Below are 16,946 nucleotides of genomic sequence, written 5' to 3'. Positions count from 1 at the left end.
CGCTGCCTAGGGAGAAAACAGGGGCTGACCCCATAAAGGAGTCTTAATCCCATACAATCCAGCTTTTGACCCTGGACTCAGAAGCTAGACAGTTGGCCTCATTAACATTAGGACATCATTGAGACATCCTAATAAAACCAACCTTGGAGTTAACCCCAGGTTAGAATGTAACTTTAACAGGTGTCTACTACCTGCGTTTGCACTTTGGAGGTGGTTTAGGTTGTGTTGCCAGCAGGGGGCGCTGTAACAACAGCAGTCAGACACACAGGACCCAATGTCTTCTTCCACCCACCCTGAGATGGACTTCATTCTTCATCTACTTGTGTGGGTTTATCCAGTGTTTCCTGATAAACTGTTTCTGTGGGGGGATGGATGGGGGAACCCTGATTTGGAGCACTTGCTGAATCCCATAGTCTAAATACTCCCACCATGGCCGATTTCAAGCTACCAACAGTTTAATAATTTGTTGGCCAAGTTCCAGAATATTTAACAATTGGTTCTCAGAAGCCAGCCCTCACCAGCTCCAGCACACCACCCAGAATATTTAACAGACAAACCCATCCATGTGTTTCCCGTGCCGTCTTCCTTGGATGTTCACTCACTCATCCAGCGTTCATTCACTCCACAAATACCTACTGAATGCTGTACTGGTTTTTTTATTGCTGCTCTAACAAATTACTACAAGCTTAATAGTTTAAGACAATACTCATTTATTAGCTCACAATTCTGTTGGTCAGAAGTCCAACTTGGTGTGGCTGGATTCTCTGCTCAGGGTTTCACCAGGTTAAAATCAAGGTATCAGTGGGGCTGTGGTTCCCTCCCACCTGGGACTTGAGGTCCTCTTCCAGGTTCCCTGACTTTTGATAGAAATTCATTTTCTTCTCTTGCTTTCCAGTGTGGCATCCTCCAGAGGGGCCCCAGCAACAGAGGGTGGAGAATTCTCTTGCTTCTAATTTCTCTGATTTCCCCTTTTGCTGCATCTCTCTCTGACTCTTCTGCCTTCCTCTTCTTTTTCTAAGGGCTCACATGATTATATTGGGCCCTTCCAGACATCCAAGGTAATCTCCCTGGTTTCAAGTCAGTAATCTTAATTACATCTGCAGAATCCTTTGTGCCATTCACCAAGGGGCAAAGGTCATGAGAGCCAAAATTCTGCCTACTGGTGCCTACCATGTTCCAATCACTATTCTTGGCATTTGGGAAACTTCAGTGGACAAAACAGACAAAATGCCCTGCCTTCGTGGAACTTACATTCTAACTAGGGATATAAAACACTTAAGGCTTTCAGGCACATATACACCCTCATAGTTCAGATTTCTTTTGCTTGGGCGTTAATTGAATTTCTGCCTTTTTCCCCCCCGCTAACCAGGGAGGCCCAAGAATTTGTGGAGAAGTATGAAGGAGCCTTGGGAAAGGGGAAAGGCAAGCGACTCTACGCCTATAGGATGCTGATGGCTAAGGTGTGTGGTGCAGAGGCGCAAACCTGTGGGGGGACTTGCTCAACTCCTGAATCTGGGTGACCATCACAGTGCCTGCCCAGCTTCACCATTTGTGTCCACCTCCCCCAGAATCCTGAGCGTGAGGTCCAGTCAACCATTCCAATTTATCCAAGAATGGAAACCAACCGTATCCTGTCCATTTCTCTCTACTTATCTGTGAGGGCTTCAGTATACTTGAGACTTGTTTCCTCTCCAGTGAAGAACTAAACTCACAGAATTAATGATGTTGAATCCACTGGGATCTTATTTTCCAAACCCCCAAATCAAGACTTTGATTTGGTGGAGACCCAGAGGGCCATGGTGTAATCAGGGTCATACAGAAGGACAACAGTAGTGTCGACGGGGCATTGGGGGCAGCTCTGGTTTATTGAGTTATGCCGTAAACTGAGCTTCTGATTCAGGCTAGGGTAATGATCTCTAATTGGATATTTAATGTGGAACTTATGGAAGTATTCTTCCTTTACCTACTGATCTGAAAAACTATCATTTTCATCCACTTAATTCTTGTATAGGGCCTTTTTTGGAGCTTTTATTTGAATTCATCCTTTCAGCTATTGATTAATTCTAATGGCTCATAGGGCTTCCTCCTTTTACCTTTCTTTCTCAGAAATGTTTTGGCCAGTCTTGCCTATGTTTCCATATGCATTTTGTTTTGTTTTCTTTGCATTCTTTTTTTCCACATGCATTTTTAAAATCACTTTGCCAAGGTCCAGTATAGCCCATTGAGATTTTGATTGGAAATTTTTTTAAATCCTTGATTTAATTTGGGAAGATTTATCTGTACAATATTTAGTCTTTACATCTAAGAATACCATACATTTCTCGAGCCTTATTTTTACAACCTTCAGCAAAGTTTGTCATTTTCTTCATATAGATCTTTTCCATGTCATATGTTATTTCTACAAAATTTATGTTTTGGTTGCTTTTGTGAATAGAATCATTTTTCCATTTATTTAATAACTAGAGATACCTGGTATGTAGGAAAGCTACGTATTTGAATATTAATTTTTTTTTTTTTTTTTTGCGTTACGCGGGCCTCTCACTGCTGCGGCCTCTCCCGTTGCACAGCACAGGCTCCGGACGCGCAGGCTCAGCGGCCATGGCTCACGGGCCCAGCCGCTCCGCGGCATGTGGGATCTTCCCGGACCGGGGCACGAACCCGTGTCCGCTGCATCGGCAGGCGGACTCTCAACCACTGTGCCACCAGGGAAGTCCTTGAATATTAATTTTTTAATCTGGTTCCCCTGTTGTGCTCCCTTATTAGTTCTAATCATTTTCATCTGATTGTGTATGTAAAGGTGTTTTTCTTGGGTTCTTCTAAATCATTCCTGTCCTAAAGTGCGGGTTAGCAATCCTAGAATAGTTTCAATTGATGATGGTGATAGTGGGTCTCTTTGCTTTCCCATTACTTTAATGAAAATGGCTCTACTGTTTCACACTAAGTTGATGGGAGTTGTTGCCTTGAAATAGATTTTCTTTCTCCCAATAAGAAATTATCCTTTTATTTCTAGTTTAATGACTTCCATTTTATTGGAAATAGATGTTAGATTTTATTAAATACCTTTCCCTTCTGTTCATACACTTACTTTTATCAGGCACATCTGATTTTTCAAGTATTTTATTTATAATTTTTACATAACTTTTCATAAGATTGATTTGAATTTATGTGTGTACATACGTGCACGTACACTATCTTGGCATATTTTAATATTAGGGCTGCACTTGCTTTATAATATTAAACGAATAGCATCACCTCCTTTTTATGCTGTAAATCAGTTTGTACAGCTCATTCATTTTTTTGGAAATTTGAAAGATGACACCCTTAAAACTGTGCGGATCAGGAAGCATTTTATAGAATATCTTGATAATTTTTTAATGTTTTTCCAATTGGTGTAGTCAAGTTTTAACTTTTTCTTGGGGCCATTTTGATATTTTATATTCTTCCCCAAATTTGATCATTTCATTAAGATTTTCATATGTATTAACAGAAAGTTGCATATAGGTAGTCCCATAATTTTTGTCATTACATTTTACATATGTTGAGTTTTAATCTCTTTTATTCCTAATTTTGTTTTTTTCTTCCTTTTCAGTTATAGTTGCCTGACAACTATCTATGGGTCGTTTATTAATTTTATCTAAAAACCATTTACCACTTAACAACTGCACACTCAGAACTTTTTTCCCAATTAAGGAATGTGTTCTTCACATATACCTGATAAATGGTCTATTCAATCGTGTTTCTATTCAAACAGTTCTAGCTTCTTTGTTAGCAGAAGGATGGCTGCCAACTCTCCATTCTTTGTATTTACTTTCCTTCATGGTTTTTAATTCTTTGCTTTCTCTCTCTTTGCATTCTCAAAAATTTCTCAGGTTTATTCTCAATATCATTGGATCAATTTTCTTCTGTCTCAAAGTGTAATGTTTATTTTCATTCTATTACTGAACTTTTAGCAACCTTGTAATCAATCCTTCCATACTTCACCTGTAACCTTTTTTTTTTTTTTCTCCCCTGGCCACGCCATGCAGCTTGCAGGATCTTAGTTCCCCAACCAAATGCAGAGTCTTAACCACTGGACCGCCAGGAATTTCCCCTCCTGTATTCTTTTTTAACTCTCTAAGTGCTAACCTGTACTCTAGAAGCCATATTTTTTGTATCCTACTAAGAATATTGAGCCATCTCTCAAAATTTAATTATGTATCCTGGAGGAAATGCTTTCCAAAAATTTCAAAGAATGGCATCACTTTTTCCTTGTTTTGACGTACTAATTCTCAGGCTTCACTGGTTGTCTTTAGTTATTCAGATCCAGATTTCATCCATGGACAGGATGTGCCTGTGTCTTGTTCGACCACTGTTTGAAATCTGTTTTCCTATATACAGCTGACTAGTAAGATGACATGCACAGCTAGTAACCCAGTCTGAGGACGGCAGCTACCAAATCACACAGCTCTGAGGAAGGGAGTTGGGGGTCTTCTCCCGCCCACGCCCAAGCTCAGTTTTCTGATTCTCTAAACCAATGAAGGAAAGAGCTTCAATGCAGAGCTTCTCCCAGGCCTCTCTCTGCCTCTGTCCCCCGCCCCCAGGCATCATCTTTTCAGGCCAAGATGCCGACAGCCTTGAGGGGCTGTCAGGTGGTTGCCAAGTGATCAACTGGCAGGCTATGTCTCCAGGGGCCTCACTTGACAACATTCATTACTCCATTGGTCCTCTGCCTTGCAAGGCTATATTTTATACTGATTTTATCAGCACCCTGACAGGGGATCTGTTTCTCGGGGGAGGACTCACATTAATAAAGCTTATGAGACTGATATATAAAACCAGATACCAGATTACTAATCTACAAGGAGGAATAACTGGTGCAAGAAATGAAAAACAAATTTTTTTTTTTTTGCATTATGCGGGCCTCTCACTGTTGTGGCCTCTCCCATTGCGGAGCACAGACTCTGGACACACAGGCTCAGTGGCCATGGCTCATGGGCCCAGCCACTCCGCGGCATGTGGGATCTTCCCAGACCGGGGCACGAACCCGTGTCCCCTGCATCGGCAGGCGGACTCTCACCCACTGCGCCACCAGGGAAGCCCAGTGCCTTTTATTTTTGATAGTACAGTTAGTTATATGGGAAACTAAACCATAATCCCAATTCCAATCTATTAATTTGCAATGAAAAAAATTACTGCCATAGAAATCAAAATATTCACAGCCCAGATGATGCGCAAATGCTTTCCTTAGAGACAGACCTAGATAAGAAGCCAAATAAGCCAAAGATGGTTTTTGAGCACAGAATCAGAACTAGGGAAGGGAGAGGAAGCAATGGGGTTGGGGTGTCCATGTCCACCATCTGCCATTCCCCACATCCCTTCCTGTCTTAGGGAGATCTTTGCCGTTATTATCAACCTGTCTTTTGCTTATGAACCCCTCTTCTCCTTGGCATCTGTGAACATTTCCCTCTTCTGACAGGTGGTTTCCTTCCTTATACAGTAATTATCCAATCATGATATAGTCAAAGCCTTCAGGTTTGGAAGCTCGTCTGATTCCTTCAGATAAAATTTCCCTTTTATCCTTTAGCGAATTTACAAAGGAAAATCTCATTTCCTTCATGAATAAGTTCTTTTGAGACCTTTGTAATAATAGAAACTGATCTGAGGATTTTCTCCCTACTTCCTCTTTGCCTGCTGTTTTCTATGAGGTGTTTTTGGGTTTTTTTCATTCCAAATGGATTTATTTCCAGGGGGTGGGGATGTTGGAGAGAAGCCCCTTGAAGAGTTGACAAACTTTCACGCAGCCGGCAGACAGACAGCTATTCAAGTTTCTGATTGGTACAAAGTGTCGGAGCTGGAATAGACCATGGAAAGGGGCATAATGCCTTCCCAACTACTTTTAGGAAAAAAAAAAAAAAAAAACAGGCTGCTGTTTCACTAGGAGAAGAATGGGAAGCCACGGGCTGAGATCTCTTTACCACTTCCACCAGCCTTGTAGTTTAGCAACAGTTCCTATCAGATTAAGGCACTTGGCTGTCTGCCAAATGTAGGTATGAGAGTTATGAAATTTCTTTTTTCTCTTGAATTTTTGGTTTAAGATGAAGGAAGTTGTATCAGAGTTTGCTAAGCCAATTTGATTCCCCAAATCATAAATTATACACAGACTTTCTAAGTTCATATGTAAAGTGTCCAAACCTGAAACTTTATCAGCACTATAGACAAATGCAAAGTATTGTGTTGCCCTTGCTTCTCTCTGACTCACACCTGACTTTGGAAAGTGAAGATGTGCACATCCACCTCTGACAGCCTAGGCTCAACAGCTCCAACATGGCAGCCTCACCCACATGTCAACATGTCAACATCTACATGCACCTCCAATTTCCCCTCCAGGCCCAAAGGCAGCGTGTTAATGAACTAAGGGTGTTGCCTGTTTAATTTCAGAAATGGGTCAAGTTTAAAAGAGACTTTGATAATTTCAAGACTCAATGTATTCCCTGGGAAATGAAGATCAAGGACATTGAAAGTGAGTATTTTGGTGTCACTGTTTTTAGTTCGTTTGCTGAAGGGTTTTCCAAGGGTTTGGACTGTGTTCTTGACTAACTGACTAGATTATGTTATAGGTTCTGTTGTACTAGGAGAAAGATGAAAGCAGAAACTAACACATCATTGTAAAGCAATTATACTCCAATAAAGATATTAAAAAAAAAGAAAAAAGATGAACTTTGGACTAGTCAGACCAAAATTTAAGATGTGCTTCTTCACATCGGTTAGGCCCTTTTTTTCATCTAGAAAAAGAAAAGGGATGTATATTCCACAGACTGACATGAAAATTGAATCCATCACACACATAAAGTCCTCCTTTATGTTAATGTCCTTCTGCAACACTTACATCCACCATCTTTCTCTCTTCAGGTCACTTTGGTTCTTCAGTGGCATCATATTTCATCTTTCTCCGATGGATGTATGGAGTTAACCTCGTCCTTTTTGGCTTAATATTTGGTCTAGTCATAATCCCAGAGGTAAGAAAAGAACTGCTTACAACTTCAGATAGTGTTGAGGCTTATCATGACAGCCATCTTCATTTATATAAATCAAATACTCTGTTTTACAAAGAATCCGTCATTCATTTTAAATTCTGTGCTCACATCATTTGCCCAGATAGCCGAGTACAAAGAATGGAACCAAATATTTCCATTTCTGAATTAACAGGTGGACCCTACATTTTTCTACCTTTCATTTTACTTTAAAATTAGTGGAGAATTAATATCTCAGTGAGGTTTTTTTCTCTTTCACCTTGAAAAAAAAAGAGATAGAATGCATTATATCATAATTTATTACCCCAAAGAAACCCTGCATTTGAATAGCACTCCTCACTGTTCTCCCAGATACAATCTTATTATGGGTGTAGGTAGATCCTTACCTATAGCTTAGTAATTGAGAGACAAGAAAGGAACAAATGACCTGTACAAATTTACACAGTAAATTTGTGGTGAATGAGATTCCAGGTTTCCAGAGTGTTGGCCTGGGGCCTTTTCCAGGGGTGCCTGTGGTCCATTAGCGCTTAGCACAGTAATTGCTACAGTCCTGCCTGAACCATTTGGTGCTTGTGCTGGGTACACAAGTGGATTTACCTTTACAGCCTACAGGGTAATGATATTTATGCATTTAGTATTTTTTCCTTTTAGGTTTATTAATTGGCTCTATGATAGGTTACTGATTCCTACTTTATTACAAATGATTCCATGAGAATATTAGAGTCAACTCTATCTGTAGTCACATCTTTGGGAAACTTTCCTGAACATCTATTTTTCACAAAATTAAAAGACTTCCATGGAATGTGAATTAAATCAGATTAGTTAGAAGAAGTGGAGGGTTTATTATAATAGTACTTGGTAGCAAAGGAGTGTTATATTATTGATAAAACCATTGAATTCTTTTCTACATTACCCAAAGAGTATACTTACAATTATGTCATTAACTAACCTTTATACTCCTTTATGTGCACACCTGGAAATCAAGGATTATGAGTCAGTCCACTTTGTCCTATATATATTCTTAAACCATTGTCACTCTCCAATACAGAGATAAAGATTTTATTTTATTTTGTTAAATGATTCCATATGAACATTTTTTAAAATTTTTATTTATTTTTGGCTGTGTTGGGTCTCGTTGCTGGGCGCAGGCTTTCTCTAGTTGCAGCGAGCGGGGGCTACTCTTCATTGCGGTGCGTGGGCTGCTCATTGCGGTGGCTTCTCTTGTTGTGGAGCACGGGCTCTAGGCATACGAGCTTCAGTAGTTGCAGCACGCAGGCCCTAGAGTGCACGGGCTTCGGTAGTTGCAGGCTGCAGGCTCAGTAGTTGTGGTGCACAGGGTCTAGGGTGCGCGAGCTTCAGTAGTTGTGGCTTATGGGCTGTAGAGCGCAGGCAGTAGTTGTGGCACGTGGGCTTAGTTGCTCCACGGCATGTAGGATCTTCCCGGATCAGGGATTGAACCTGTGTCCCCTGCACCGGCAGGTGGATTCTTAACCACTGCACCACCAGGGAATTCCCCAGAGATAAAGATTTTAAACCTTCTGGCAAATGTGTACAAATGCTCTTGAAAACAAATCTGGTTCTCCCCAGTATTGTCAGAAGTTAAATAGAAGTTTTACTTCTCCCCTCCATAGCCAAGGAGGAGACAGTTTTCCCCAGTAGTTATTGGGGAAATTTACTCTCACAGACTCTTTGCTTTCTTCCTGGGAGTTTTTGATTCCAAATAGATTTATTTCCATGAGAACAGATTACATTTAAAGGCTGTAGGCCTATGAGACATCACTAGAATTTTGCTATACAGTGGTCCAGAAAGGCAGTGTTTTGGGAAAGGTGAATAATTTTTAAAACACTGAGGTTTTTTATTTTCCTCAAAGAAAATATTACATTTTATATAATTTATATAAATTGATATAATTTATAAATATTTCCTATCAAGGGGACATTTGTTTGAAACAATGAAAATTTAGTGATTGCTGCATTCCAATGAAGCAGCCAAGACCTGAACTGTTCAGGAAAGAACACCTTGATTTGATTGGCAGGTGTTTGGGAAGCCGTCTTGGAGTAGGTTGGGAGAAAGAAGAGAAAGAGAGAGACAGGGAAAGAGTAGAACAGACAAGACTTGATGATAGGTTGGATAACAGCAGTTGAGAATGTGGGGTATCCTAAGATGCCCTCTTAATTAGGATAGTGGGAAATTGGCTTCATGGGAATCTGACACATCCAAATTCACTGCAGGTAGAGTAGAGGAGATGACCTGTTTGTTCAAGGACACGGCTAACTTCAGGGCCCAAAGGTTTTAAGCCTAAACCTAATGATCAGATATTCCTATGGCTCATGGCTGTTTTAAGGCTAACCACCGTGACTCAGAGGGTCTAGGAATAAGAATATTAGAAGTGCTCAAAGGTTAGACAACTTTAACAGAATTTTTCCTCATACTCATCTTCTTTTGCCACAAATCCTTGATACATTTTAATGGAATCAAACTTCTCTGAATGCTTGAGTGAATCTTGTTCGGCTTTAATGACAACTGCCTGCAGATCCCAGAATGCCTTCATGGTCCCAGGAGTGCCCTCAGTTATGCTGCAGGAGCTCGCTATCAAGGCCTTGCTACACGATGAGCTCATGTATTTCTTGTCTTAACATGGGCTGCATATGAAAATCACTTGGGGAGTTTTTTTTTAAATATGAAGTCCAATCAATTGAATCTGAATCTCTGAGAATGTGGCTCTGGTGTCCCTATTTTAAAAGTTCCTATGGTAGGCAGGCATCTGAGATTGCCGCCAGTGATCCTCTTCTCCTGGTAGCATGCCCTTGTATAATCAATCCCCTCCACCTGAGTAAAGCCTAGACCTTGTGGCATGCTTTTAACAAATAGAATGTAACCAAAGTGACAGGCTGTCACTTACATGATTAGGTTATAAATGCCTGTGACTTCCATGTGGCATTTTCTCTTGGTTCCCTTCTTGGCTCGCATGCTTTGATGAAGCAACCTGCCAGACTGGAGAGGCCCACTGGAACGGAACTCAGTGTGGCCTTTGGACAAGAGCCAGCAAGGAACTGAGGCCCTCAGTCCAACAGCCCATGAGGAACTAAATCTTGCCAACAATTACGGGAGTGCATCTGGAATCAGATCCTCCCCCACCAGGCCTTCAGATGAGACCAAAGCCCTGGCAGACATCTTGACTGAAGCCTGTGAAAGACCCTGAAGCAAAGGACCCAGCTAAGCCCAACCCAGGTTCCTGACCTACAGAAACGAGGAGATAGTTTTATGGTAATTTGATATACAAAAATAGATGACAAATACAGCTCCCCAAGTGATCCTAATATGCAGCCAGGGTGTACATTGCTGGTGTACCTTAATTAATTTAATTAAATAATTCTTTAAAATATCTTGTAAGTTCTGCTCTAGGGGTCACATAGGCAGCAGTCAGTCAGTAAGCCTCATATGGGTACTTCCTCTAAAAATAACTATTAAAACTTTCAGATATATGCAAAGGTATAAAGAATGAGCCCATTTGCCTGCCACTAAGTTTAAAAATAAAAAATTACACACACGCTAGAGTCCTCCATCTACTTCTCCCCAATTATGTTACCCACATAACTCTCACAAGTAATCACTCTCCTGAACTTTCCATTTCAACTTACATTTTAAAATGTATTGGCTTAAAGTTAAATAACATAGTTTCTTTTTTTTAAAATCACTCATGTATCTGAAGTTATACTCCCCTTTGCATGATAGTGTAATTTTTTCCTCTCTCATTTACATTTGTTGATTCTCTGACATGTTGCATGCCGCAGCTAGGGATTCCGTGTGCTGTAACTAAAGATCCCACATGTGGTAACGAAGATCCTGCATGCCACAGCTAACACCCAGAGCAGCCAAATAAATAAATATTTTAAAAATATATATATGACTGAATAAACAGGAAGGCACATTCGTGGAAGGGAAAATTTAATATCATAAAAAAGATCAATCCTTCCTAAATCAATATATAAATTTAATACAATCCTTATTTTTTAAATAATTAAGGCTGTGAATCAAGTCATATATATAAAGGGGTATTAATAACAGAATTATGTACACATGAAGAACTAGAAATACTCCAATTAGTCCAACAGTAGGGGATTTGTAAGTAAGGTTATGGTATATACATGTGATTAGATATTTTAAAGTCATTTTATTTTGAAAAATACCATATGCCATAGGGAATTGGTCATAAAATAATATTAAGCTAGATAATCAAGCTAAAACGTATATAAAACTCAGAAACTCTGAAAGGAAATACATGAATATTTAACAGTCATTATCTTTAGGTGACAGGTAATTTTTTAAACATTCTTCTATACTTTTTCACATTTTCTACAATGAGTATGTAATACTTTTAATTACTTTTTTTTTTTTTTTTTTGCGGTACGCGGGCCTCTCACTGTTGTGGCCTCTCCCGTTGCGGAGCACAGGCTCCAGATACGCAGGCTCAGCGGCCATGGCTCACGGGCCCAGCCGCTCCGCGGCACGTGGGATCTTCCCGGACCGGGGCATGAACCCGTGTCCCCTGCATCGGCAGGCGGACTCCCAACCACTGCACCACCAGGGAAGCCCGAGTATGTAATACTTTTAAAATCAGAAAAGTGATTAATGTTATTTAAAGGAAAAAGAATGGATATTCCTGCTCTGAGAAGAGATTTAGCCCACTATGTGCACATCTCCGTGTGTTTGTATCTTCTCCACGTGTAATTGTGTCGTTCTGTCCCAACACAAGGTGCTGATGGGCATGCCCTATGGAAGCATACCCAGAAAGACGGTGCCTCGGGCTGAGGAAGAAAAAGCCATGGATTTTTCTGTCCTTTGGGATTTTGAGGTACCAACATGCCAATGCACTTCCATTTTGTGATTGTGGATGAGTGTGAAGTGTTTAATTATTGGAAAGCCAGTGCTTTAACCAAATGGGATCCTAGCACTGTGCAAAATGAACTAGCCAACCATGTCCTCCTAGACCCCCTTCGTGGGTCCTTTTATCACACACTCTGATAAACGTGACTTCCCCATGAGGCCACTGGTCCCCGCATTCTGCCAGATCTATGTAAGGTGATATTACACGATGGTTTTATCTCGGCATAACCACAGTAAGACCCCCGGGCTATTGCCAGTCCAGCTTTTCCCCAACCTTCACGTGACATCTTCAACTGAATATCCTACCTGCTTCTCAAGTCCAACAACTCTCCAACCAAACCTACATCACTTTTTCCCATTTCATTTATTGGAACCACTGTTCATCCAGTCATTCAAGTCTGAAACCTGAAAGTCATCCCACATATCCTCTCCTCACCACCACCCCTCACATCAAATCACTCACTAAATCTGAGCCTATCTACTAAACGTTTCTTAAACCAGTCTCCTTTTCTCCATCCCTCGCACCTCTCCTCAAACCTCACTGTTCCAGGACCACTGTCAGAATCTGCTACCTCTCCTCCCTGCCTTGGCTTGTCTCCTCAAATCTCCATTCCCTCTGCTGCCAGGTGACCTTTCTAAAATGTAAACCTGACCCTGTCACTCCCCACCTCCGATATTCATTTATTCCCACTCCCAGATGGAATAAAGCCGAGTGTTCTGAATTGTGTTTACAAAAGAATTGTTCATGACCTGGCTGCCCTCTACCTCTCCAGTCCCAGTCCCATGTCTGTCTAAGACCTCACACTTCATGCCTCAATATTATCAACTTTCGGGGAAGTCCAGTGCCTCCCTGCCTTTGCTCACGATCCTATGCCTGGAACATCCCTCCCTCTTTTTGGAATCCTCATACCCCCGTGCCTCTGGGGGCCTTGGTCTGCAGCTCCAAGGAGTTCCAGAGGCAGGAGGACTGGCGGTGGTGGTTCAAGCAACACATCTTGCTGCTGCCATCCTTCACTCTCATAGTCAGATTCAAGACACCTCAGAAATGTGCGAAAGTAAGTTGGAGTATTTTTCTAAGTCATTTGGAACAGGGGTGTTCCAAATAACTACTATACCACTAAGAATTACTACTACCACTATATGCTACTACTAAGAATTTCCTTTATTCTTTATTTCACCCAAGGGCTGCTGTTGAAATGTCCTATCCACTCAAAACCAACAATTTATTCAGCAACAATCCCATGTTGTATTTGTTGTTGTTGCCAAGGATAAATTTTTATTTTTCAAGTAAAAATTAAAATTTTGGAAAACTTATATCCATCACCATGACAGTGGCAGTTTCTCAGTAGTTAAATACTTTTCTGATGAGATCAATGGAGATATTAACAGAGTGATTTTTTTTATATTGTATAAGAAATGTGTCAACATTTGGCATATGTTCACAACTCAATGAACCATTACTTTCCAGATGACCAATACATGATGTTACAAAATCATGTGTGAGTAAAAGATCCCACATCTTGATAGTAAAAGACAGAGCAATAGATTTTTAAAAACTATATTTTGAGACAATTTTAGACTTACAGAACAGTTACATAAATAGTACAGAGAGTTCCCATATACCCTTCACCCATTCACCTTATGATAACATCTCATATACCCATAGAACAATTATCAAAACTAAGAAATTAATCTTGATACAATATTATTAACTAAAATATAGTATTTATTTGTATTTCACCAGTTTTTCCACTAATGTTCTTTTTCTATCCCAGGACCCAACTCACAATCTCACATTGATTTAATTGTCACATCTCCTTACTCTCCTCCGATCTGTGACTGTTCTCTATCTTTCAGTGACCTTGACACTTTTGAATAGTGCTGGTCAGTTGTTTGCCCCTGAATTTGGGTTTGTCTGATGTTCTCTCATGATTGTATTAAGCTTATGCATTGTTGGGGAGGTAGCGTGCCTTTCTCAGAGTGTCAAATCAGGGTTACATTATGTTGACCACTTGGTTAAAGTGATATCTGCCAGAATTTGGGCTTCCCTGGTGGTGCAGTGGTTGAGGGTCCGTATATGAAAAAATACTATTAAAATTTGGCTCCCCTGTCCAACTACTTATCTGTGTGAGGCCAGAATAATCCCGTTTTATATTCAGCAAAGACATAAAAGAAGTGCTAAAATTATAAATTAATTTTACACCTAAATAATTATACCTAAAAAGTGTGCTAATTACACGTAAAGCCAATTATACCAAAAACCAAAATGAAACTTGAAGCTCAGGTTAGATTGTGAGCCTTATCACATAGTTTTCTTTAGAAGTTTTGAAATACTGAGAAAGTTCACGGACTCCCTTCTAGTTCCAGAGTGTAAGACCCTGAGCACTGGGTGGGGGTTGGAGGGGGAATTTGGAGCCGTGTGTGCATGTGCACACAGACACACACACACACACACACACCCCTTATCCCTAATTTGTCCTGAATGTTAACAACACTCTCCTCCCCGTGCTGTGTCTCCATGCACTCTGTGTAACGGAGAAATAGACAGGAGAAAGACGAGGGGAGACGTGGAGACAGGCATAGACTCTGGGGCAACTGGGGGAGTGAAGGGAAGAACAGGAACATCGAGAACCCTTCCTTCCTCCCCTCCGGCTCCCATCACACCCGAGAAAGAAACCCCAGGTCGATGGAAGCGTCCGATGACGGTCACGTTGAGCTTACAAACCCAGAGCATTTGGCTTTGCTGCCCCACAGGGCTACATCAAGTATTCCGCTCTCTTCTACGGCTACTACAACAACCAGAGGACCATCGGGTGGCTGAGGTACAGGTTACCCATGGCTTACTTCATGGTGGGGGTCAGCGTGTTCGGCTACAGCCTGATGATCGTCATTAGATCGTAAGTATGACTGTCTCATTTACAGGCTTTTAATTTTCTTCCCAGAAACAGCCCACTCCTGTGGCCACACTGTGCCTACTTACCTTCTTGTTGGGGATTTAGAGAGAAAACAAGGAAACAAATAAAGCAAATGCAGATCGTCATATGGGGTATAAAAGACATAGACAGGGTAATGTGGGAAGTTCTGGGAAATGGGATAGACAAGTCCTTTAGAGGAGGCTGGGCACAGCACTTTAGACAAAGCAAGACTATGTGCAAAGGCCCTGAGGCAGCAAATATCCTACTGAGTCCCCAAAACGGTCAAAAAAAAACAGTGTGGCTTGAAAGGGAACATGGTACCCTAATTAAGGAGAGGCTGGAGAAGTTTCCAAGGCCTGTTTCTATTTTCCCCAGAGCCCAGTATCCTCAGAAAAACCCTCTGCTTCTCTGTCTAGCTGGCATGTGAGAACTGAGCTGGTGCCTACAAAGATACAATGAGGCTAAACCAGTGTATATGGCAGTGAGTAACCTTGGTGTCCTCTCCAGCCCCAACTCTACTTGTCTCTGTGGTCAGAAATGGCTTTTTAATATGTCTGTGCCTCTTAATTCATGTTCTCTGAAGAAAAACTTTGGCCCAGCCCGAACTGCCTTCTTCTAAGTCAGAGGACCCCAGTTAGCACAGGCTGTGCAGGGTGGGGACACAGTCTGTGCACAGACCTGACCACCAGGCCCACTCACCCTTCAGCAGAGCCACAAGAGAAGAACAGGGCCGCTGTGTGTGCACAGGAAACAGAGCGCCCTTGAAGCCCAGCTAGAACCCCCGGAAAGCAGAAAGCGATGTGCGGGCCCAGCTGGGTTTTCTATCTCATCGTCTCAGGGGAAAATGCTGCTGTTTACAAGAGCCTGCCTGGCACAAGACAGTGACCACTAGGTGACATGTGGCTGCCCAGCTCTATCAAACAAAAGGAAAAAAAAAAAGGAGACAGGCGAGACAGGCTTGGTTTTATTCTTAGCCTTCACATTGCTATGTTTTTCCCTGCCAGATTTAAGGATGTGGAATGTTTCTCTGTTGAACCAAAAAATTAGCTAAGGCAACCAGGCCCCTGGAACTGCAAATCCCAAAAGCCTAACACATCAGATAGAGTCAAAGAGGGGCAACCCCACCCCCATTGTATCTGATGGGACCCCTGCCTGGGATTCCATGGTTCCCACAGGGCTGATCTCCAGGAAGCACAAAGAGAGTGATACCAACCAGGACTCTTGGCTTCCTTAATCAGTAGAAATTGACTAGAGGCCAGATGAGAAATTCAGGCAAGCCTTTCCTGGGGCTGCTGCTGCAGCAGTGGAGGAGCAAGAACAAACAGCAGGTTCCCTTGCTTGCTCACTGAGGGGGGGAAAGCTTGTTTCTTATATGGGGTGAAGGTAGGGGCGTGTCCAGGGGTCAGGCCAGAGGTGTGGCTTAGGTGTTTTGCCCATTCCTTAGGTGGTGTGTGCAGGCATGCTCAGTACTCTGCTTTTGCTCCCAATGCCCTGTTTTTGCTCCTGGCTCTTCAGAAATGGCAGTTGGGTTTTTTTTGTTTTTTCTTTTGTCTTTTTGTATCTTTTGGGTCCAGAATTTGCCCCAACTGAGCATGCACACAGTTATTTTTAGTCCCATATAGTTTCTTTGTATTTTGTAGCTCAAGGAGAGGTGTGTCCAGCACTGCAGCAAAGGGTCCCAGGTCCCAGGCCTGTCTCAAGAGGATGAGGACAGGTAGGATGAAATAGGGGGCTATCAAGGCAGGTCCAAGGTACTTTCCTCCGAGCTTGCTTAAGAAAAAGATGTGCGTATTATCTGGTTGTAGTACTAACCGCCTCAGGGCTTATTGAATTTTACATCAGAAAAATATGATTTTTATCCAAGAAAACAGATGAATTAGAAGGGGATATTCTCTGTGAGAATGAAGAGTTCTAAAACATTTGCAGGTGAGTCAAGCTGCAAGACATCAGACGTCAGGGTAGAAAACATGGTTAGTGTTTTCTGTACCCTGCAGACTCCTTGTTACGCAGTTGACACCATGTGTGCTCGCAGGGGACTCTGAATTTGGGGGGAAGGTGCTCTGGCTATCGGTAGCCTGATTCAAATCCATCTTGGCTCTTTCCCTTCACTGGATATCTGCCACCTGTGCCCAA

General features: G+C 41.7%; 1 protein-coding gene across 1 annotated transcript in view; it reads left to right on the top strand.

Moving 5' to 3' along the window:
• The window catches only part of TMC2 (transmembrane channel like 2), a 62,384-nt gene that overhangs the window by 13,639 nt on the left and 31,799 nt on the right, over nt 1–16,946 (top strand). Inside the window, 5 exon segments of the mRNA XM_067708497.1 lie at nt 1,370–1,460; nt 6,418–6,499; nt 6,889–6,995; nt 11,768–11,866; nt 14,653–14,795. Coding sequence (XP_067564598.1) covers nt 1,370–1,460; nt 6,418–6,499; nt 6,889–6,995; nt 11,768–11,866; nt 14,653–14,795 — 522 coding nt within the window.

Source organism: Pseudorca crassidens, chromosome 15 (assembly GCF_039906515.1).
Source record: "Pseudorca crassidens isolate mPseCra1 chromosome 15, mPseCra1.hap1, whole genome shotgun sequence".
NCBI lineage: Eukaryota > Metazoa > Chordata > Mammalia > Artiodactyla > Delphinidae > Pseudorca > Pseudorca crassidens.
This window is presented reverse-complemented; position numbering and strand designations above follow the sequence as displayed.